Genomic DNA, 23,645 nt, shown 5'->3' with positions numbered 1-23,645 from the left:
TTAATCTTTAAACAGTGGGTGGTGCTCAACCTTCTGGGATGCCCATATTGGATCCAGCCTTGTAGCAACCCTGCTCACTAGCCCAGCCCCATTAGCTGGATCCAGCCACAGCAATTGACTTTGGAAGTGGTGGCAGTTACTGCTGCCACTGTTCCCCCTCCAGAGGTTGAGCACTACTAATTTTAAACATGGATGCCCAAAATTAAATGCTGTCAACATGGGAGTTCAGCAGTACTTAATTTTCCCATCTCTAGTGGAAATATCTTGCCCTGCAGCTCTTAGAATCATATTTGCCTTTTTCTTGGCCCATGTAATTCTGTTGGTTCCTGGTTATACTATAATTAGGGCCTGGTTTAAATAGCTATTGTGCATTTTTTGTGAAAATCACAATATTAAGTGATTTTCATGAAAAATACAATTTGCAGCCAAATGCCAAGATATAGTCACTTGGCCCCAGCAAACGGCCATATTGCAGCATTTTGTTGCAGCACAATGGCGGCTGCAGACATTCTCCAGCCAGCAAAACCCATCCCCAAGCTCTCTCCTTCACTTGTCCCTTTAGTGACACCTTCCCCATGATCTTTTCATCAGTAACCAGTGACCATGGGAGCTGCAATTAAACCTGGCCTCAACCTGTCCCCTCAGCCAATCGGGGGGTTGTGGGGGGGATGGGACACCACAATCTGGACATGAAAATGGCTGCCCCTGCCATGATCATGCCACAATATTAGCAAACTGGGCCTGTGATTTAAACCAGACCCTCACTGTAATCAGCAAGTGCACTTCATTGCATCTCAACTACAGAAAGAATGTGGACAAATTGGAAATAGTCCAACAGAGGACAACAAATTGATTCAGGGGCTGGGGCATATGGCTTCTGAGGACAGCTCAGGGAACTGGCCTTATTTAGTCTAGAGAAGAGAAGACTGAGAGGAAATTTAATAGCAGCTTTCATCTACATAAAGGGGGGTTTGAAAGAGGATGGAGCTAGACTGTTCTCAGTGGTGGTGGATGACAAAACGAGGAGCAATAGTCTCAAGTTGCAGCAAGGGAAGTTTAGGTTAGATAGTAGGAAGAATTATCTCCCTAGGAGGGTAGTAAAACACTGGAACAGGTTACCCAGAGAGGTGGTGAAATCTCCATCCGTGGAGGTTTTTAAGACCCAGATAGGCAAAGCTTTGGCTGGGATGATCTAGTTGGGGGACGGTCCTGCTTTGAGCAGGGTGTTGGACTAGATGACCTCCTGAGGTCCCTTCCAAGCCTAATTTTCAATGATTCTATGATTCATCTCTGATCCTTCCCTGTACTGGTGTTGTGTTAGCACATTTCCTGCTCTTAACTTAAGAATGTAAAAGTATAAGAAGTGCCATACTAAGTCATACTAATGATCTGTCTTGCCCAGTATTCCTTCTCCAGCTGTGGCAGAAGTGGATGCGTTAGATCAGGGGTTTCAACACCCAGCCAGCTGGTCTTCAGAGCCATGTCATCTGGCCTATGAGGTCCCCCCTGGGTATTTATACACATATCATTGTCTGCTCCAATATACTGGATATCCAGCACATCGGAGCAGAGTCAGTTAATCAAGTCTACAAGTACACATGTTGACGTGCTCGGCACTGAATCACATACATTTCTATAAACATCAAAACACACATCAGTGTGCAGAAAGTGGTAGCGGTGTGCTTTTGAACTAAAACACATTTCTAGTTGAAAAGCATGCTGCCGCCATTTTCTCAGCATTGACGTGGATTTCACCATTTATACAAATGTATGTGCCACAGTGCCAGGCGCTTTTAAAAGTACCTGGCACAGCGGCGCACGCATGTGTACAAATGCCCCCTGTGTTTGAAAATTTGGCAATAGGGGAGCAGTGGCAGCAGTTGTTACTACCAGTTCCCAAATTTCCTGACATGAGGAGCCTCAGGAGTCAGATAATGTGGCCCTGCATGGCGGATTGGGCACGCAGGGCCCAGCAGAAGCAGTGCAGAGCCCAATCCTGGTGTGCGGGACCAGGCAAACAGAGTGCACCAAATCCCCATGCTTAGGGCCAGGTACAGGTAAAGCAGCCCAATCCTAGTGTGTGGGGCTGGCTGGAGGGAGTCAGACCCCAATCTTCGTGCACAGGGTCAGGTGGAGGCAGTGCTGGGCCCCGATCCCAGCGTGCCAGGTCTGATCCAGTGTGCAAACTGGCCCCATGTCATTCTTCCAGACTGCCAAGCCAAAACGTAGAGTACCACTACTTTAGAGGGAAAACATATGAACTGAGCATATTTAAAGTGATCTATCCTGTCGTATCTTTCCTGGCATCCACCTTCATTGGTTTGAGGTGCCAGAGGATGCACCACTGACTGTTCAGTTTCATAGCTGTTAATGGATGTATCATCTGAATTAGTCTAGTCCTTTTTTGAATTTGGCTATACTATCTACCTCTAGAACCTCCAGTGGTAACACATTCCACAAGTTAGCTAGGCGCTGCATTAAAAAATACTTTCTCTTATTAGTTTTAAACTGGTCTCCTGCTAATTTCAGCAGGTGCCCCCTACTTTTAGTATTCCCAATTTGCTTTGTTTACAGTCTTCATGATTTTGTAGATCTGTATCATATTCCTCCTAAGCCCTCTCCTTTCCAAACTGAAAAATCCTAGCATTTTTACTCTTTCTTGGAATACTGGCTGCTGTGAACCCCTAATCATCTTGATTGCCCTTTCCTGTACCTTTTCTATTTCTACTACATCCTTTTTGAGATGCAGAGACCAGAACTGCACACAGTATTCAGGATGTGGGTGTACCATGGATTTGTACGGTGCTATGATTATATTTTCTATTTTGTTTTCAATTCCTTTCTTAATGTTGCCCAACATTTTATTAGCTTGTTTGGTCACTACTGCACTTTGAGCTGATGGTTTAGAGCAGCAATTCTCAACCTTTTCCACATTACGTCCCACCAACCATTGGTCCCCAAAACTCTGGTCCCAACATAATAAACAATGAGTGGGGGCGGGGGGGATGGGGAGGGGTCCCCTGGCAGCCAGTCCACGAGCAAACCTGGAAGGGCCAGCAGCACATGGCAGCAGAAGTGCCAGCGGCAAGCCTGCCACTTCTCCACATCCCACCTAGATGGCCTTCATGTCCCACTGGTTGAGAAACACTGGTTTAGAGAACTATCTGCAGTGTCTCCAAGGTCTCTTTCCCATGTCATAACAGCTAGTTCAGAACACAACACTGTGTACGTATAATGGAGGTTATTTTTCCCAGTGTGCACTACCTTCCACTTGTCACTAGGGGGGCTGGGATGGCTAAGGATATAGGCAGGCAAGGTTCTTTGGGTAGATGTGATATCTTTTATTAAACCAACTAAAATATATAGGCACACAGCTGACAGCTCAATGGTCACATTCATGGGTAGCAGAAACATTCACAGTGCAGCCCTGTCAGATTCTAATAATTCTGTGAATATTGCTAAATAGCTTGTCACTAGGACATGAAAAAGGAAAGGACTTGTCAACATTGAAGTTCATCTGCAATTTTTTTGCCCATTTAGCTTTGTGAGATCTTTCTGCAGCTCTTTTCTGTCACTTTGGGATTAGATTACGTGAAATAAATTCAGTATCATCTGCATACTTCAAGATTTCATTGTGCAACCCCATTTCCATTTCCAGGTCATTGATGAAAATATTGAACAAAACTGGGCCTAGCACAAATGTCTGTGGGACCATGCTTTTGACCTCCCTCCATCCTGAATAGGTACCATTTAGCCCCACCCTTTTGCTTCCTATCTTTAATCAGTTCTCAGTCCACCAAAGAACCTTTCCTTCAATCCCATGGCAACTCAGTATTTTAAAAGCCTTTGGGTGAGGGACCTTGTCAAAAACATTTTGAAAATCCAAATATATATATTTTTGTTTTTCACTTCCAGTCAGTGAATAAAAAGCAGATGTGAGCCTGAAATCTACTAGTTTTAAGAACATGAAGGACACTGTGACCAGAATCAGTCAGTTTAATTCATTTATTACAAATGTTACTGTCTTTGTTTAACAAATCAGTTTTAAAAGCAAAATATATTATGACAAGTTTCACCTCCAGTGCCTAACCCATTTAATGCAGTTTAATAAAAAGTTAAAATGCTGTTTTCTGCATTTTAATTGAATTCTAGTTTTCATTTAAAATCAACTAGGTATAAATCACAAGGAAAAGGTTGTTCATCTAGAGCAGCATTTCCAAGCTTTATGAATTCATGCCATCCCCCACCCATTCCCCCTTACCTTCAGTAAGCTTTTTTCTTTTGTTTTTGTCATCCTTTCCTAAAGCTCACAACAGTGTTTAAGATGTTACTTTGAAACTGAAAATTCAGTTGTTAATTGAAAATGCCTATTTCACACCTGAAGTATAGTTCCTTATCTATAGCCCATTATTGTTTGAAGGGCTGTTACAAGACATCTGTTTTCTGATGAAATATTTGGCAGTTGGAAATAATTATACTTCATAGTGCAAGGTATTTCTAGACTGGGATCCTGAAAATAGGAAGATGGAGTGAAATGTCTACTCTTAACTTTTTTTTTCTTTCTCCTCCCTGAGAATTTGATTATTGTCTCTGTGTTTATTTTTCTAGGGTCATACAGCAATGCTTAATACAGGTTGTTGGCATCCCAAAATAAAGGAAGAATTTTTGACTTGTTCCAATGATGGGTGAGTATTGGTGTGTCATTGCTTCACTTATGAAGGTTTGCCAGCCTTTGCTGTTCTCTCTCCCCATTTACTTTCCTCATTTGTAAAGTGATTAAAATGAGTCATTTGTAATCTTTTTAGGGTAGGAGCACTTAAAAAGGTAACTGCAAGACAAAAAGAACAGGGTCTTACTGTGCATCTCCTGCTCTGTGTTAACTGCCGATGTGAATATTCTTAATTTGTGGTAAATGAAAGCTCATTTGTGATAGCTTTCCACTCTTTCCTTCTCTTTCTTTGAAAGTTGGTTAAGCGGTTGCAAGGCAAGAGCGAGAACAACTGACCCGTGATAAAGCTCCACAGCCCTTTGTCGTGCAGTATCTTTTTTTTTTTTTTTTTACCTGTGCCCTTATGTATTACCCACACCTGAGATATTGTTGAAATCTGGAAGCCATTCTAAGACTTGGGTATCATTTGGCTTCCAGAGTTAACTTATTTTTGTACATTCTTTATTTCTGTCGTTGTGTGTTACTTTCAGTGATAATATACTATGAAGAAGACTGGGCTAAATAAATTGAAATACATGTCAAATGACAAAAATTCCAAAAATATTTTTTCCACGGAGGGACTGACGCTTTAATGGATTTGTAGGGAAAACCACTTTGATTTTAAAGACGTGGTTGAATCTGGCTGAGGTTGGTATTAATATTAAGTATGCTATTGGGATTTCTTTTGTCATCTCCATCTTGATCCTAGCAGACAATGTTCAAATCACAAAAAAAAACCCAACTTTGACTATAAGCAGTACCCTTGTTGAAACTTCCATTAATGAAATTAATCGTTCATTAGGCATTGGTCTAAAATACAGTATTACTACTGGGGAGGAAACTGTAGTTAGGGTTGAGTCTAATAGCAGTGCAGAAGGATAGCGTCACTACCTCCTGTGTTTTTTTTTATACTGTATTTTCTTGTATGGAACATGCATATTTCCCCCAAATTCAGCTAATGGAAATGTATTGTATTATAATTGAGGGAAAAGGGTAACAGTGGTTTCTAACTAAGTCTCTGTCTGGGGAAAGTGAAAGTAAAGTTGCATGTGCTTCATGCTGGGCTCCCTAGCTGCTGTCTGTGGACCCTCCCCTCTTTCCCCGGTTCCCCACCCCCTCCTCTGTTGCTCTTATAAACATGTAGGCAGTTTTATTGCTTTATCACTTTAAAATTTAATATTTTTACTTAGCTTAACAGTTTTCTAGATTGTGACAAACTATTTAAGAAATTATATATTCCCGAGACTATCTAATTTTGTCTGCATAAACATGTGCTTAGCAATTTATTCCAAATATGGAGTCAGTGGGACCCTTATGCTTAAATTGCTGTGAATTGAAAGCGTCTGGTCAAGTGAGTAAAATGCAGATAAACAATGCTATAAATGGATGTGTAATTACATTCTCTGAGACACTAAATGGCTGGCATAATAAAAGTATTTGAAGCTATCCAATATACTTTTCATGTCCTTTCATGCTAGCAGCAGGTTTTTCCAACTTGTGGATGTGCCAAGTAATAATGGGGACTTTGTGTTACATTTTCAGTGCATTGATGTTGATTTATCTTGTCAAGGCAACAGGTCCCTTTCATGATAGGGAAAAATGCTGCTAAAGCTTAAGCAGAAAATACTTTCAGCAGTTATCCATAGCATAGGAAGGACAAGCATGACAGTTAAGATAGCATGCTAGGATATCTTCCATCTCCAACGTCTCCAGAGTTTGAAAGAAACAAATATGTGGGAATGTATTTCTGTTTGTACTATTTGAGAGTATGGCTAGTCAATAGCCATACTTCTCTGAAAGTATACTATTGATCGAAGGATGGTACCAAGTGTTACCTTAATAAACATTAAATAAGCTATTTCTTTTGCAGTCAATGGAAGTTTTACCATTAATTTCGCCCACTGTGTTCAGCGCAGTCTTTTTCATAACAGCCTGCCACCGGAGGTGGTTCAAGTGCCTTCATTGAACACCTTCAAGATGAAACTGGATGCTTATCTTGCTGGGATCCTATGACCACAGCTGACTTCCTGCCCTTTGGGCAGGGGGCTGGACTCGATGATCTTCCAGGGTCCCTTCCAGCCCTAATGTCTATGAAATCTATGAAATCAAGGATAGTTAGTGTCATAGAATGGATTGGGGGAAGAATGGTTCTAAAAAATAACAAAGGTTGCTTGTAACCATCCTGTTCTCAGAACTAAATAAACAGCTGCCGTAAAATATTTTTGGGATCATTTCAGAGGGTATTGCTTTGCCAAGTAAAAAAAAATCAGGCTCTTTGAAAAGACTGTGGAGCAATGAAGGTTGGAGCTAAATAGAGAAATAAATAGATCTAGAAAGAAGCAGTCAAAATACTGTATTATTGAGTTGTGCTCGAGAAAAACAGTTTTTTAACTTAAACTATTATTAAAATGTAGTTAATACTATCCAGTCCAAAAAGTGAGATTTGAATTTTCCTTGATTATTGTGCATTCACGTTCCAGTGTACAAGAACATGAATTCCTAATTTAATCCAAAGTTTGTATCTCTTTTATTTGTTGGCTTTGTTAGTTGAATAGGCCTGTGGGCAACGAAACATTTGCAGAAATTTGAATGTTCAGAAAAACGTATATTAAAAATATGTCAAGCTCTTAATGCATGTAAAACAAAGAACAGCAAGAGAAAAGGCTTGACTTTTCGGTGGAAAATAGCTGAATAAACAGTAGATTCTGTCTTCATTATGTTCTGTTGGGGAGTGGAATGCCCACTTGTGAATAGCTACACAAAAAAGACATCTTTGGCTCAGTCATTTATAACAGGATTGATGGGGGAGTGGTATTAGGTCCATGCTACCAAAGGCATAAGTAGATCTCTCTTCCCTTTATTCTAAGTGACCTTGAACTGAATTGTTGCTATTTTACAGCATTTCATTCCTTGTTGCTTGGCATGTCTGTACGCATCTTTTACTTGGCTGTACAGAACATGTTTAGTTCTGCAAAACTGCTGCTTCATGGGTTTGCTACTGGGGGGTACTCAAGAGCAATGAGAAACCACCTCTTTCCCCAGAAACCAAACATCAATTTAATTACAGTACTTCTGATTTCTATTTAGCCTGGAGACCATTAGTCCCAAACATTTGCTTTCTTTAGTACTGTATTTTCAGAGTGCTTAAAGGAACAAATTTCTCAAACTCTACATTTTTGTTCCTTTAGTTAGCATTATATTTTACTGATTCCACAGCTTATATAAGTTTAGGAAAAGATTGCAGTGCATGAATGGTGAAAAGAGACTTTCATTGTAAGGCGTGCCATCCATTTAAGGTTTGCAGAAATTCATTAAAAATATTTAACTCATAATAGGGACCCACCTGCTATCAAGTGCCTGGTCAGTAAGATCCGGGTAAAGGAAATTTATGCATACTTAATGGTTTAACAATTAAATTCACCTGGAGTCGCATTTTAGCATAGATTTACTGTGTGAACATAATGTACATGTATTTAAATGAGGCCATTGAGAGTTTTCATGTGTTCACTGCTTTTGAAAATAGAGCCTTGTTTAGGTGTATTATAAATATAGACAAAGCCTTACCTTAGATTCCTGTTGTTGAAAACTTGGCTTAGGTATATTAAAATAAAATGATGTTCAAAACAGTTGGTATGCTTCATAGTTTCACAAGTAATATTAGGTATGAAAAAAAAAAATCCAAATTAGATCACACAGCTGCCAAGACTTGGGCAAATGTAAGATTCTTCATACCAATTCTCTTCCATGCATCTTTAAATTGTTTTCTTTTTTTTCAACTCTTTATATAGTGTTAAACATTTACATTTGATTGGATGCTGTAAGGTTTCAATGTTGCATTCAGGCACCCCACAGCATGTAGATGAGTAAATACTCAAACAATTTAGACCAGTTTTTCTTTTAAACCTGTTCTGTTAAATCAGGGACAAGTAGTATTCTGATGCCCTGGTCAAGAGCTTGTGACCTGGCTCCCTACCCTGCAAATTTCTCCCCCACACTCCCCTCCAGTTCAAGCCATCTGTGTTTACCCTCACTATATGTACCTGGCACAGGAGAGCAGCAGAGGGGATGAGTGGCTCTGAACGGTGCAACCTTGGGCTGGTCAGACTTTACTGGGCGAGATGCAATCTCTTAATGGGTTGGATCCTGTCTGGGTGCTGTAGATTGCTGACCCTGTGTTAAACATAATCAGTGAAGAGCAGTAAACCACTATTTTGTCTAGGATTGCTTAAAGCAGTCCCAGTGCTGTGGGCATCCCGCAGTAAGTGGGGTCTTACTTGTCTTTTGTTACCTCCTTCTTCAGTTGTACTGAAGAGACAGCCAAAAGCAGGGGTGTTTTTTCAATATTTTCTCCACCAGGCAAGGAGTTTCACCAAGTATGCAGAAACTACTCATTTCCTATTTCCACACTTCCTTTTGTAGGTCAGTGGTTATAGGGTCTTGCAGTGGGCTTTGGAATTAGCACCCATTAAGATGCATGTGGTAGGTCCCTCCTTTTTAAAATAAAATTTCAATTTCAAGACCAAATCAGTTTTGAATTATATTACAAATTTTGACTAAGCAGAGCTCAGACATTCAAGTCTTTATGGCACTACCACCAGCAAACATCCTTCCTCCCAGACTCATCAGTCTGGGGCTTCAAACATTCCCAAATCCATGACACGCATCCTACATGTAAGCCCCAAGTCTGGAAGTCTTGGAGTTCAGATGCCCTGAAGTCTTGCTTGCCCCTAGCCAAAAGGCCAAAGGAGCAAGCTAGGGGGAGACCACAAAAGCAGTGAACTCAACTGCTCCCAGCAATTAATCATTCTGGGGGGTACCATGTCTCAGCTTAGGAACTAAACTCATAGGTTGGGCCACACTTTAAATTAATTTTCAGTGTAAAGTTAAATTTGTAACATCTGAAAATTGAGATAGCTGAGAGAGAGAGCGCTACATGCTCTTGTTTTTTCTGTCTCTGGAGAGGAGGCAAATTGCTTAGGATGCTGGCCTTTATTTCGCTTCACAGATATATCAGAGCAGGTCTGTTTCCTCCTTGAGTCCCTAAGAACCAGCCTGATTGATTGTCAGCATTCAAAACAGCTTTCCTTTCTTCCCCTTCTCAAACCCAGTGGCTGAAAACAGAAATATTTGTATCCACCTTTCAGTTGTCTGTATAATTTGAGGTTTCAGTCTATAAATTAATGACAGAGAGGTTGTGGAATCTCCAACCTGGGAAGTTTTTAAAAGCAGGTTAGACAAACACCTGGATTCGTATGTTTGAAAGAGGGATAATCCAGTCCTGAGGAGGGGGCTAGATTAAGGCTAGAGACAGACATTCAAGAAGCCTGAGCCTGAATTGATTCAATCTTTGGAGATTAGTCTAACCTGGCTAGGCTAAATAACTTTGTAACTGCACAGGTATCCCCTCTGGACTGAAAAAATGCCCACACATGCCTGCAGTGGCTCAAGGCTAGAAGCTGGGGGGTGCTAGCGCAGCCCTCCCTTCCCTTCCGCAGGCCTGAACTGTGGGGGGCATGGCCAGGCCCTGGCAGGACACTCTGATTAGGGAGCCCCCCCTTGATAACAGACCATTTATCAGCTCTGTTACCAACATTTAGCACCCCATCAGAAAACAAAGGCTCGCTCATTAGTTTAAGCTCTTAAACAGCTTTTTCCAAAGGAAGGAATGCAGGGACATTACCAGCTGAGCTGTTGATTAGCTCTAAAAGGCCCTAAGCAGACACTGTCCTATATGCCTTACACAGCATTAGCTAGCATACCACATGCTGGCTATGGTCCGTGCTGTGGGAGAGAGGAGAAAGGGATCTGTGCTTAAGCAGAGAGGGATGGGTGGGGGGAGGGGGGGGCAGGGTCTGTAGTCTCTGCCACAGATGTGGCCAGGGAGCAGAGGGGACAGACCAGCCCTGCTGTGGAGCAGAGATCCCCACCCAGTCCAGACAGCTTGCCAGGATCCTGGGGGAGTCTGATTTAACTTAAATCAGCAAGGGGTGTGGGACAGACATTTGTTGCATAAACTGGTTTGACCCAAATCAGTTAAGTCTGATAGTACATTCAACCAGGTTTATCTCAAACTGGTTTCAGCCATTTGCAAACTGGTTTATGTGCATTGAATGTCTGTTCTGTTACAGGTTTAAATCATTTTCTGTTTTAAACCGGTTTATGTGTAATGTCTGTCCCTAGCCAATATGACCCCTTGGGGTCTTTTCCAGCCCTATTTTTCTGTGATTTTTATAAATAAATTTTAAAACTTGGTTTGGCTCTGAGAGTAAGTTCATGAATATATTCAGTGGGACTACTTCCAGAAAAAGATGATCAACATGAGCAAAGATGAAAATATCTAACTTTTAGTGTGTTTATATAAATAAAACATGAAAGATTTCTTATCAGTCATAATGTTAGAATGCTTATGGTATAATGTAGACCTCATATAACAATTTAAAAATAAAATGAGGAAAAATAGATTTAGTCTTCTGATTAGATTATTGAAACTTTAGTAAAAAATCTTTTAAATCTTTAAGAGAGTTAAAAAAAACCCAAACAAACCCAAGATTTGGAAAATAAAATACAGTTAAGAATTCAAATCAGAGAAGAAAAATTTAAGTATTTAACTAGACAGATGGAGCAATTTATGTTCTAGTCTGTTAACAGATCTGTTTATACACTTAGTTACCTTTCAGGTGATTAGGGCTATGAAAGTATACTTTGGGAATTGAAAATTAATTTCAGGGAAGCGTCGGGTATATTGATGTACATGAAGCGTCTGGAAACGATCTGGTTTGCTGGAGTTTTACAAACAGCAGAAGCACATTTAAATTGTTATGCAAATTCTCTATATAGGTTTTTACCTGGGTTTTTCTTAATTTGTGGTCATTGGGCTTCTTGCAGATTTCTTACATAGGTTAGACTGCAGATTTCTGGCTTACCAGCAGGGAGTCTCAAAGTGTTGTATATGACTGTTCAGGGACACAACTGTTTGAACTGAGAGGAAGACTGTGTTTAAAAAAAGAAAAGAAAAAAGGCTCAACTCTTTCTGGCTCCTGTATTATATAAACAGAAGCTGGTCAGTTTATATATTCCTAAGTCAGACCTTTCTCCTGGGAAATATAGAAAAAAATTGAAGAATCTTCCTGGTAACCAGTTGTGCTTGATAAATTGCTATAAGTTATCCTTGTAGCTATGTGTTTCCTTTAAAAAAAATCCAAATGATGCCTATTATGTAAGAACTTAAGATTTTGTAAGACTTTGTTCCATTTCTAGTTTTAGACTTATATAGATAGAATATCATATTTTTATGAGTAAGGAAATTTGTTTTCAAATACATTTTTCTTTGCCATAATTTAAAGCTGAATATTATTTTAATTTCTGTGCTTTGCCAGATGGTTTAATGTTGTTAGCTAGAACTTTAATAGCATCAGCAAACTTTTATAAAGAGACCTAACCTTTTATTTAGAGTATGGTGGTTATCATTATGTATTACAAATTAACCTACATCTTTCCAAAGTAATTTTTTGTTTGGATGTACATTTTTAATCAGAATGAAACTTACAAGGAAGTAAACTTACTTCCTTGAAACGTAGTGACTTCGTTTGCTTTTCAGTACCTTAAAACAGCTAAAGGAAAATTATTTCCAACAAAAGCAGATTGTAAAAATAAGTACAATAGCTAAATTATTATGTGACATGTTGATTCTATCTTTAGAATTTGCCTTTGCACTTTGGAAGCAAATTTAGGTGGCCTTGGTAACTCAGTTTTTGGGGTTTTTTGGCCATTATTGTACTGTACTGCATGTTCAGTATTTTTAACGTAAGTATACACACAGCTAATTTCAATATCAGTGTGTGTATTTTCAATACATTTTAAAATATCAGTTGTCATATAAAAAAGAAAAAGGCCCTTTCCATGAACAGATATCACTAAATTATTTAGAACTCCTGTTAAACTCCCTGATCTTGACCAATGCTGAGTGCCCCAAAATCCCCTTTATATGAACGGGAATCACAGATTCTCAGGATGGGAATCTCTCTTATAATATCTTCCCTTCCATGGTCTTGTAATTTGCTATCTCAATATCTTCAGTCTCATTTAGACTGTAAGGTTCTTGGGAAGGAATAAATCCCTTAATTTATCAGTAACAAGCTAAGGATGCTTATGAGCATAAGAAATGCCATACTGGGTCAGGCCAATGGTCCATTTAGCCCAGTATCCTGTCTCCAACAGTGGCAGGGATAGATGGGTTAGAGGGAGATCATTGAACTGGATACCTCTAGAGTGATCTAGCCCCTATTCATTATCCTCTCTGGGACTTACCCTTATTGGTTTGGATTAGGGATGCACTAGTAGAAATTTTGGGGGCCGATAGCCAATATTTAAGGAAGCATATCAGCTGATATCGATCTGATTTCTGATGCAGCTACTACCTCCAGCTGGTAAGTGCAATGTGGTGGAAGGGAGCAGGGAGGGAAGTGGCATGGGTGGGGCAGATCAGTGCCCCCCACAGAGAAGGAGGGGGAGGGGCAGAGCCTCAGCTCATTGGGGGGGGCAGCTCCCTCTGCTGCTTGCACCCCGGGAGAGCATGAGGGGGTCATGTGCCCCCCCCCGGATCTGCGTGGGGCAGGTAGCAGCCAGGGCTGCATGGGGCTCTTCAGCAGGGTCTGGGCTCAGAGCAGGCACCGGTGGCACTGGGAGGATGCTGCATCCTCCCCATATTTCACTGCCACTCCACTCTCAGTGCTGCTGCCACTAGGTGCAGCCCTGGCTCAACGCCTCACCTGCACCCACACACCAGGAAGAGCTGGGGTAGCAGCTGGAAGTGGCAGTGCTGGGAGCTGAGCTGTGGCGAAATTTGGGGTGGATGCAGCATCCTCCCAGCGCTGCCAATGCCCACTCTGAGCCCAGCCCGCGCTGACAAGAGCCCCACGCAGCCCACCCTGCCTAGATCTGGGGGGCACCCTGCACCAACCCCACCCCACCCAGGTAGTGCCTGCCCCCTCCGTCACTGCAAGGGGCATTGATCTGCCCCCCCACATCCCTCCCCTCCCCCCTCCCCTTCTACCACAACGGATTGATCAGCTGGAGGCAGCTCTCCACACTGCTGGCTCTGTTCCTGGCTGCCTGAGTGCTGCGCTGCGGCTGCACACAGCACAAGCATTCATCAGCCAAGTTATCGGGCCAATATCCAATGCAGCAAATTTTCTTTATATCGGTACCGATCTGATATTGATTGGATCAATGTATCAGTGCACCTCTAGTTTAGATATGCCAAATGAAATATCTGCATGGGACTGAGTTAAAAATGATAGGAACAAAGAAGATATCAATGCTACTGCATAGCCGTGCAAGTTAAGGATTAAAAAAAAATAAAGAGTTTGAAATGAGTTCTTCCTGAAGACAAAACTATGTGTACCATTGCAAGTCATAACTAACTTCTCATTGTTTAGATCATTCCCCAAATCAATTGACTTGTGTTACAACAGAAGAGGAAGAGGAAATGGATAATTTTGTTTTGGTTATCTGGATGTTTTCTTATCACATGTGTGATGGGTGAATAAACAAGAGAACTGGGTGATACTAAATTCTCCAGCAGCAGGTGTTCTATATCCCCAGTCTTGTCTTTTCTTTTTTCCTTCCTTTCAGAAATAGAATCACAGCCGACCTTGAAATTTAGCAGTCCTAAGCTTTGTGATTTGTCATTGCAACGAGGACTTTGGTTACTTAACAGCTGTTTTACAGGGGAAAAAAATCTTCTTCCCCTCCACCCCCACTAAGAAAAGTCAAACTCATACTCATTAAAATATATCTTAGAAATTCTTAACTGCCATCTTCAAGAAACCTTCCTTAATAAAACATATAGGGCTAAATTCTGCTATAGTGTGAGACTCCAGTAAATGGAGTTATTCAAGTAAAATAACTTGGTTCTTACAACAGGAAAGCAGTGGAATTTGGTCCTTTTAAGCATTATTATTAATCGTTTAAGCTTGATTCATTCTTCACTTTGTGGTCAAATGTTTTGTTACATTTGCTAGCTTTAATGCTAGTGTTGCCATTGTTATTTATCCTTTATTTCAGTTCTTTTGGCATGTTCTACATATTCGTAATAAATTTAAGGACAGGTTTCTACCTCAAGAAGCTTGCAATTTAATTTAGAGATATCTATAGAGAGAGCATGGAAAGAGGGAAGTTGTGGGATACGTTCTAAACAACTTGTTTTCATTTGAAATCTTTCATTCAGTTGAAAAATTAAGAAAACAATCATTTAATTAGTTTGACAGTGCCAGCTGTTTTAGTATAGAGGCTTCATTAAATTTGTAAATATTGCTTGTAGCTGAATATACACAATGTAATTTGTATGCTGTATCAGAGGTAATAGCAGTTCAGTTTCTGATGCTGTATATCCTCCATCCTTGTAATATTGTGTACTATTGCCATTTAAAATGGTACTTTTCCCTTTGGGACATCCATAAAGTACCACTTTAAAGATTGAATACATTTGCCTTTTTTGCAATTTGATATTTTGCCCTTTATTAAATGTTGCTATAGAGAATAAAGTAGCTGTCTGCACTATTTCTAGAAATCTTCCAGGGTTGAATTTTTAAGAGCAGAAAAGTGATTTAGATAAATTACTTCAGTAAAATCCTACCCTGAATACCTGAAGATAATTAGTTGCTTGTTTTACCCCAGAAAGATTTTAATTGTAAACTTTACTTTTTGAAAATGTGTGGAATTGTTTTGTTTCTCTCTCTCTGCCCCTCCCCCCCCCCAACTTTCCATTCTCTAGATATTTCTAAATACATTTCTTTCAAAGCAAGGCATGGCATACTTTGGAATTTCTTCGCTTGTCTAATTAAAAATAGTATCTGTAAATGGTGGATATTGGAAAAGTTAATTTATTACTATATCTTAACTTTTACAGGCAATCCACAGAAGTCCAGGGAAAATTATTTAGTTGATAAAGATTAGACAGTTTCCTCAGTTCCAATTTCTGTGTTTTCATAAGTTAATTTTCAAACAGTGGTGGGGAAAGCTATCGTCTTGTGCCTGAGTATGCATAGGATGCTATTTTTGAGTACTTGTAATTTAAGATAAATCTGTGATATCTTATGCTAGTCATGATTCATTTTATATCCTAGCCCCTATGATTGTATCCTTATATGCTTATACTGTTCCTTAGTGCTCATACAATTCATTTTTGATTTTCAGATCCTTAAAGAGCAGACAGTGGTCTCTTACTATGATTTCCTCTCTTCTTTGCACAGCATCATGCCTTTAATGTAGTCTCTTTCAGTAACTGCCAGCTCTCATGCATTCCTCTTCCCTGTATATTCCCAAGAGACTTCTGTTTACTAGTTCTCTGAGTTTGGCATCTGCTATTTTGATGTCCATATCCTTATTCTACTGCTCTCACTCCTTCCTTTTCTTAGAATAGTGACCTGGCTGATTTAATATTCACTTTCACCAAAATTACCTTATACCTTCAGATTCTATACCTATTCCTCTCTGCATACCCAATCTAAAATATCTTTTCCCCTAGTACCTCCTTCTGTTTTCTTAAGCAAAAAATTGTCCACAACATGTTCCAAGAATTTGAACAATCTATGTTTTTTCTCTGCTGCTTTTCCAACAGATATCCGGCCATGTACAAGTGTTAATTTTTTTAGCAATGGAAAATTTACAGTGCTTGAAATGATTCTGGGAGAGAGCAGAGAAATGATTCTGGGAGAGGAGCTACAACCACCCTCTTTCTCCTGCTCCCTATGCTTTTCTGAGACTGGGGTGTTCCTGGTCTGGAGAGAGTGTGGGCTACTCCAGTTCTTCCATTCCTTGGGGGGACTGAAGCAGCAGGGCAGAGCCAGAGACTCCAGTGTGAGAAGCGGTTTGGGGGCTTGCAGCACAGCTCCCTCTACTCCCTCCCAGGCTAAGTACAGAGAGTCATAAAGTCCAAGCCTGAATTGATTCAGTCTTTTCAGGTTAGTCTAACCTGCAGAGATTAATTAAATTGAAACAAGTGAACAAACATTTACCTTTGATTCAGGAAATGCAGCCATATTCATACAGAGGCCCAGGCCAGAAGTTGTGGGACACTAGAGCATGGCTCTCTTGCATGTAGCCAGCATGGGCTGTGTGTTTGCTTCCTTTTCCTCCTGCCCCTGAGATCTCTGGGATTTGCAGTCCAGAATCATAACAGCAGGACTCTGTAGAGTTGCTCATCATTTTTTCCTGCTCCAAGTGCCTCTAGGATTTGTAGTCCACAGTTGCAGCCAGCTGTACATTTGAGCAGGGGAAGGGGTTTTTAACCTCAGCCAGGCTTGCCTCCTCCACCCCCTTGTCAGTCAGCCCTAACTGCTCCAGCTAGGGAGCAGATGGGCGGGGCCAGCCCTGTTCTCTGGAGCAGACAGCACAGAACAGCACAGCCCAGGGCTGCAAAACATGCTGGGATGTTTGGGGACTGTGATTTAATTTGAACCAGGAAGGGGTCTGGGACAGAAGTTTCATAAACTGGTGTGACATAAATCAGTTAAGTCTGATACTGCATTCAACTGGTTATACCTTAAACCAGTTTCAGCCATTTTGAAACTGGCTTGTGTGCACTGAGCTTCTGTTCTGTTACAGGTGTAAACCAGTTTCTGATCACTTAAACCGGTTTGTGTGTAACTTCCTTCCCTAGCCCCAGTGTTCAGGACAGTGGACTGAGCAGCAGGTCAAAGCCCTTTTCCTGCTTCTTACTCCAGAGTGAGAAGCACTCAGGGGACTCGCACTGTTGTTACCAGTGCAGACGGAACAGACAACCAGCAGGCACTCCAGCGTATGAGGAGCCAGTGGTGAGCAGCTGGCAGCTACTGCTCCCCTCCCCTCCTGGGGGGGTGGGGAGGGAGCAAGAGCAGCTGCCCTTTGTGCTTTTCACAGGTCTCCAGAAGGCATGGGAGCCTTTCCCTTCTACTCATCCCAGTCCCTGGGAGGAATTAACTTACCAGAAAGTGTACAAACATTCATTCTCCTGGGAGAAAACACTGGAAGGTCTGTACATTCATGGTTTCTAGAAACAGAACATCTATGCATGGCCCCAAAGTTTATACATTTGTGATATACAATGCAACATCACCTATCCTGTTATTCTGCTTGTCCTGCAATTTATTTTTTCCGTCTTTGAACTGAGATTTAAGTCAAAGCTTTTAACTAAGATTTCAAGTTTTTTTTATTTCCTTTATTTCCTGTACTCTTGACATTCATGTAATAGACATTTCAGTTGTTTGTTACATTATGCCATTATTGTCAATATTGTAAAAGAATCTTCAGCTATACCATTTCCTATTTGCCCTCAGTTCCATCCGTCTGATAATCCCAGCATGTTTTTTATTCACCTGTGAGCTTTCATTCTGGTTGCCTTCCAACATCATTTAAAATCCTTGCCATTAAGCAACAGCCAGATTCCTGAGCCAGTGGGTCAGATTTGCAGATGGTTGAGTCCATGTCCCTCTGAAATGAGTTTCTGCCCAAACGCCTTCATTTCCTCTTGTGTTATGGTGACTATGAGCCTCTTGATTGAGGAATGTGAAGTGGGACCTCCTAGTGCAATAACATTCAGCTTTCCAAGAACTGAAGTCTTGAGTTCAATGAACAGAGGATGCTGTTGGAAGGTAGAGTGATGGCTGTCGAGAGGTGGCCAGTACTCAGTTATGCTTCAGCCATGCTGTTGTACTCCTCCTGAGCCAACTCTTCTTTTCCAGCAGTTGTCCCTGTGTGTAGCCTGTTGATGAAGTCTCCTTGTGTTCCTGTTTGCTTCTTAGCTGAGCCAGCTATTCCCTCAACTCATTTACCTGACTGTGTGGTGGGCCAGTAGGGGCTGCTCTTGCGCTGAGCCACCCACCTCACTGTGTTCAACCAACTACCCATCCCTGAGTGTGTCCCCTAGGGAGCCTATGACCAGCCAACCCCCTTCCCAGAGTGCACCCACAAGTCTGGGGTAACCACCACCACCACCCTGACTCAGGTTTCTGTCATGGCTCTGTGCTGCCCAGGATACACAGGCCCTGTAGACCTTGGGTTCTTAGACTGCTTCTATTAGCCTGAAGCATAAAAAGTAGCCTTCCTTGGTCAGCCCAGCCAAGGGAATAAAAAGGTGTGTCCATTTCCTCTCAAGCATGTACTCCAAAGCAGGTTATAGCAGATAGCTTTATTGGGTAGAGAGGGGAGGCTTGGGGAGGGATACAAGTCAGACAAGTATCAACAGAATAACTCTGAGCAAAGAGAACTGGCGTGATAGCTGTTTGATATGCTTCTAGATTACTGTAAACTACACTTCTAGTCAAGTTTCTGGTAATTTATTCACTTCCACATCCTGAGAGAGAGAGAGAGAGAGAGCTTCAGAGGTCCAAGTTTCTGTATAAATGTCCCAACATGTCTCTTCCCCTTTCAGGAATAAGGGACCTTAAATATCCCTGATGTGACCTCATCATTAAGTTCCCACCAGAAGCAGTCCCATTGGCTGCTGACTGGTGCTTCCAAATGACATCAATTTAACAGGGGAGAGGGCTAGTCATGTGACCTGCAGTGGTGGAGAAACTGAGACAAAAGGAGCAGGTTCCCCTCCCCTTGAAATTTTTACAGCCCTGTTACCTACAAGACCAGGTGATTCCAGCAGCTAGAGTTTGTAACCAGAAGGGAAGGGCTTGGGCTGCTGCATTAGAGCAGAGAGGCAGATTGGGTGTGTATATTTCATAAAGGTCTCCAAAGCAAGGGCTGCTTAGGAGAGAATCAGGCTTGGAATGTTTCCACTTGCCTGATCCTGCCCACCTTGGGACATTCCATCCAGGTTGGCTCTGGATGGCAAGCATTAATATGCGTATATTCCAGGTGACTTTAGTACCACTGAAGTCCTAGCCTGCAGTATACTGTTAGCTTGCACCACATAGTGGTAGTTTTCCAACCTGTTTGAAGCACACTTGCATCTTGAAGTACAGACAAGACTTGACTGTCTTTTAGACATCTCTCTCAGTTATGTTAAGGCCTAAATGTTGTATCCAAGCAGTTGGAAAAATGGAGTGACAATCTTAGTGCTCCTCAAGCTCTTCAAGGATGATATCAGTGAGGATATGCCAGAAAGATTGAGAGCAGAATGTGGTTCAAGTATCTGTTATAAACCAATTTGTGACCTTATGTTTATTTTTTGTATTACCGAATTGTATACATGATATGGGTTTGGAGAAATGTGAGAAAGTAAAACTCTTATTTATACACATCACACGGCATAGCTTTTTGGATAATATGGCCATGGTAAGGAAAGCCTTTGGATAAATGTTACTTGTCTGAACACCTTCTGCGTCATCACAGTGTTATACAAACACTTTGTGCTTAATACACACAGTTAATACTGGCCAGGCTGCAGCTTTCAGAACTCCTAGGAGGAGTAGGGCAGCCATGCCAAGGCCAATACCAGACGTTTGCATAAACATCACATATTATGATTTAGTTTAGATAAAGGATTTATCTTGAAACAAACTTGAAAACTAGTTGACAAAGAACACTTGAAACTAAACCACTGACTTTCTGCCTTCTCCTAGACTCTTATTTAAAAGTCTTTGCTATAATTGGTGATCTGAAAGCTCAAAATTTTCCATGCTTACTACTGTACCATATAGTTCCTTTCAAGCTTAGGTCCTGCAAAGAAAGTAGTAAGGTAAGCTCTAGCTTTTTACTGATTCTGAACTAAATAGCTTGAGAAAGAAGACAGGCCTGGAGGAAGTGAAATGAAACACCTGAATTTGGCAGAAGTTTGAATTGTACATTTATAGGTTTAAGGTGTGGTACAGAAATTATTTGAAAAGTAGAAGTCAGAAGCAGGTTAATATTGAATGCAATGCATCTTCAAAGGTCTTTCCACTCTGATTGTGTATGAGTGACTTTGTTCCTTTGAACCCGGTATGTTTTGCTGTTTGTTATGAGCTACTGGTCGAGGTAGCACTGCATTGATGTTGGTTAAAATCAAGAGAGGTAGTTAGCTGTATTAGTCTGAAGGTGGACACCTGTATAAATTAACTTGTTTAGAGAGGCACGAGGTTGGTTAAAGTGACAATAGTGCATTTCCTTTGCTGGAAGTATATAAGTATTTTTGCTGCCTTATGCGAACAGTCCAGCAAAGTGCATGTGCTGCCTACCCACCCAGAGCACCAGCAGTTGCGTGCCCTCCCAGAGCAGTTTTTTTTTGCCACCCCTTACAGTTTTCTACCCTAGGCTTGTGCTGCTTGTATAGTTTTGCTGGCCCTGGAATTATGGGACTGGTAAGAGATTAGAGCACTGCTCTGTTTGAACCACCGGCATGGACCATGAGGCAAGTTTGCCTCTAACATTTATAGAATCTGTCAGGGGGTATATTACTTTTTTATTTCTAGATCTTGGCTGCTGCTTTCTGCAAGGTGGAAGACTCTCAGCCCAGTCCTGGGCATCTGGGCCCTGGCTTAAGCATTACTCTTTCTTACTAAGGCTGCTTCAGCAAGCCCAAAAGAGCTTGCATGGAGAACTGGGAGATAGGTATTAGGGCTGCGCAAAAGTTTGCCAATTGTGTCGTTTCAAAGCTGTTTCAACGCTGTAACAGGGTGGCCTCCTTGTCAGGTCTTTGCTGGCTGCCCTGCTCCTGGGGTAACTAACTGCTTTGCTCTCCTGCCATGCCTTGATGGAAAAATATGAGAGTTGTTACTAAGGCGGGAGGCTACCCATTACTCACCCTGCTGACAAGGGCCTAATACCCACTCTGATCTCCCCTGCACAGATCCCATGCCTCAGATTTTTTTTGTGATCTTATTTCTCCGGCCTATAGCTGAAGCAAACTCAGCACACAGTTGTAGCTCTTTTATACATCCCTGGAGGGCCACTCGCATGCCACCCCTCTCTCACCAGGGTCCCACTCACTCCGCTGGCTCTCACCCAGCCTCTTTCATGCTTCCCTCTCTCTGAGGCCTCACTCATCCAATGGGCCTCAACCAGCTTGGGATTAGCTCCTCTTGCCTGGGTCAGCCCCAGCACAGTCTGCTGGGTATCTCCCGCTACCCTCACCTGAGCATTGACTGAGTGATTGTATGTCTGTAGGCCTATTTCTCTCCTAGTCCCTTGCTGGGCCACTATGCCCACACTCACGGGTACATTCTCTTTGTCGTCCCTCTCACACACTGTCTCACTAACCATTACCAGGCTATCCTCTGCTGCCTGAGTGTGGCCCCAGGTCCCTCCTGTGGCCTGAGCTCTGCCTTTGGGCTCCTTAACCAAGCCCTGGGCTCCCCCTGCTCACTAGAGTACCACCAGGGATGTGGGGCTAGAGTTATTAAGGTGCCCTTGCCTGCCTTTCACAGGGTCTTGGCATTTCCTGGGGGCTCCAACACCACTAGGAGCCCCACCAGACCACCCTTCCCCAGCAGAGTGCAGTTTTATATCTTACCCAGTTCAAGGGTTCACCTCCTCTTCATAGTCCCTACCCTTACCTCCTGAACTCTGGCCAGAGCAGCCTCTCAGCCTGATGTTTCCTCCTTCCTTCCTGCAGCAAATTGCAACCCAGTTTATATACCTGGGCCAAAATGGCTGCTCTCATCAGGCATCTGGCTGCTGCCTGTTTGCTGCTCTTAAAGTGGCAGGCACCAAAAGTGCCCTGCCACAGACGTGTTCCAAGCTCGAAACAGTGAAATCGAAATGAAACAAAAAGCATCGAAACAGCTTCAAAATGAAATGAGGGCACTCAAAACGTTTCAAAGCAGCCCAGCACTGGGAGGCAGGGGAGAGCCAGAGCTGCGCTCTGCAGCCCCATGTAGCTCAGTCCAGCAGGGAGCACAGCTCTGGCTCTCCCCGCCTCCTGCCCCTGGGCTGTGGTCCGTCAGGCTGGCGGAGCTGATCGGAGTGCAGTGCTGGCTCTGCCCACCCCCTACTGCTGGGCTCCGCCAGCCCCACGGAGCACAGCTCAGTGGTGGGAGGTGGGGAGAACTGGCGCTGCGCCTCCACCAGCCTCCCTCTTGCTTCTTCAGGCATAGGAAGAGTCTGTTGGTGTTTGTGTGCTCTCCTGAGTAGAACAGAAGCCAACATACCAAATTGAGGTCTGTGAAAATGCAGATGTGTGACGGTGAGGAGCAGAGAGAATGGAAGACAGGTGTGAGATAGGTAGGTGTGGAGGAAAGGAGGAATGTAGAACTGGTGATAGAATGTAGCTGGTAAAATACAGACAAGGTACCTGGGGTTGTCATATGTTAGGCAGTTTATAATGTGCCATAAATGCAATGTCTATATTTAGTCCATGATTTTTTGTATCCAGTAGACTTATGAAGTGAAATTCATAGGCTCAACTACTGAAGGTGCTTTGTATATTCCCTTTGAGGACTAGAACTGAGAGATTGGAGAGAGAGAGAGTGGTTATCTTGGGAGAAGTGTGCACCCGCAGGTGATTGGGTATTTTTGTCTTTGATAGATTTTCCAGTGTGTGTTCATTCCGGTAACCTGTCTGCGTTTTAACAGCTACATTCTATCAACAGTTCTACATTCTTCCCCCCGCCCCCCCCCATGTCTCTCACCTGTTGTCTCCCATTCCCTCAGATCCTCATTGCCACACACTTGCATTTTCACAGACCTGCATTTTGCATATTGGCTTCTATTCTACCCAGGAGAGCACACAAACACCAATAACTCTCCCTATGCCTGAAGAAGGGTGTTTATGTCCGAAAGCTTGCAAACAACAATTTTTCCGACTATTTAGTTGGTCTAATAAAAGACAGCACATCTACCCAAACAGTCTTGTCTGTCTATGTCCTTAGATCAACATGGTTACAACCAACAGCCCTGTGAATGAGTTATGCTTATGTGACCAACACCCTTCCTGTCCCGGAGAGGAAACCAAACTCTTCAGTCCTATTAGACCACAGTACAAAAATGAATAGGGAGTGGACTGGAGAAGTTGCATATATTTTTTCAT

The 23,645-nt window shown here is 42.2% G+C and overlaps 1 protein-coding gene across 1 annotated transcript in view; it reads left to right on the top strand.

Moving 5' to 3' along the window:
• The window catches only part of WDR70 (WD repeat domain 70), a 255,372-nt gene that overhangs the window by 88,198 nt on the left and 143,529 nt on the right, over positions 1–23,645 (top strand). Inside the window, exon 9 of the mRNA XM_014594000.3 lies at positions 4,609–4,685. Coding sequence (XP_014449486.2) covers positions 4,609–4,685 — 77 coding nt within the window. The remainder of the gene's footprint in view (positions 1–4,608; positions 4,686–23,645) is intronic.

Source organism: Alligator mississippiensis, chromosome 3, assembly GCF_030867095.1.
Source record: "Alligator mississippiensis isolate rAllMis1 chromosome 3, rAllMis1, whole genome shotgun sequence".
In the NCBI taxonomy this organism is placed as follows: domain Eukaryota; kingdom Metazoa; phylum Chordata; order Crocodylia; family Alligatoridae; genus Alligator; species Alligator mississippiensis.
The sequence above is the reverse complement of the archived record's forward strand: the minus strand, read 5'-3'. Positions and strand labels throughout refer to the sequence as shown.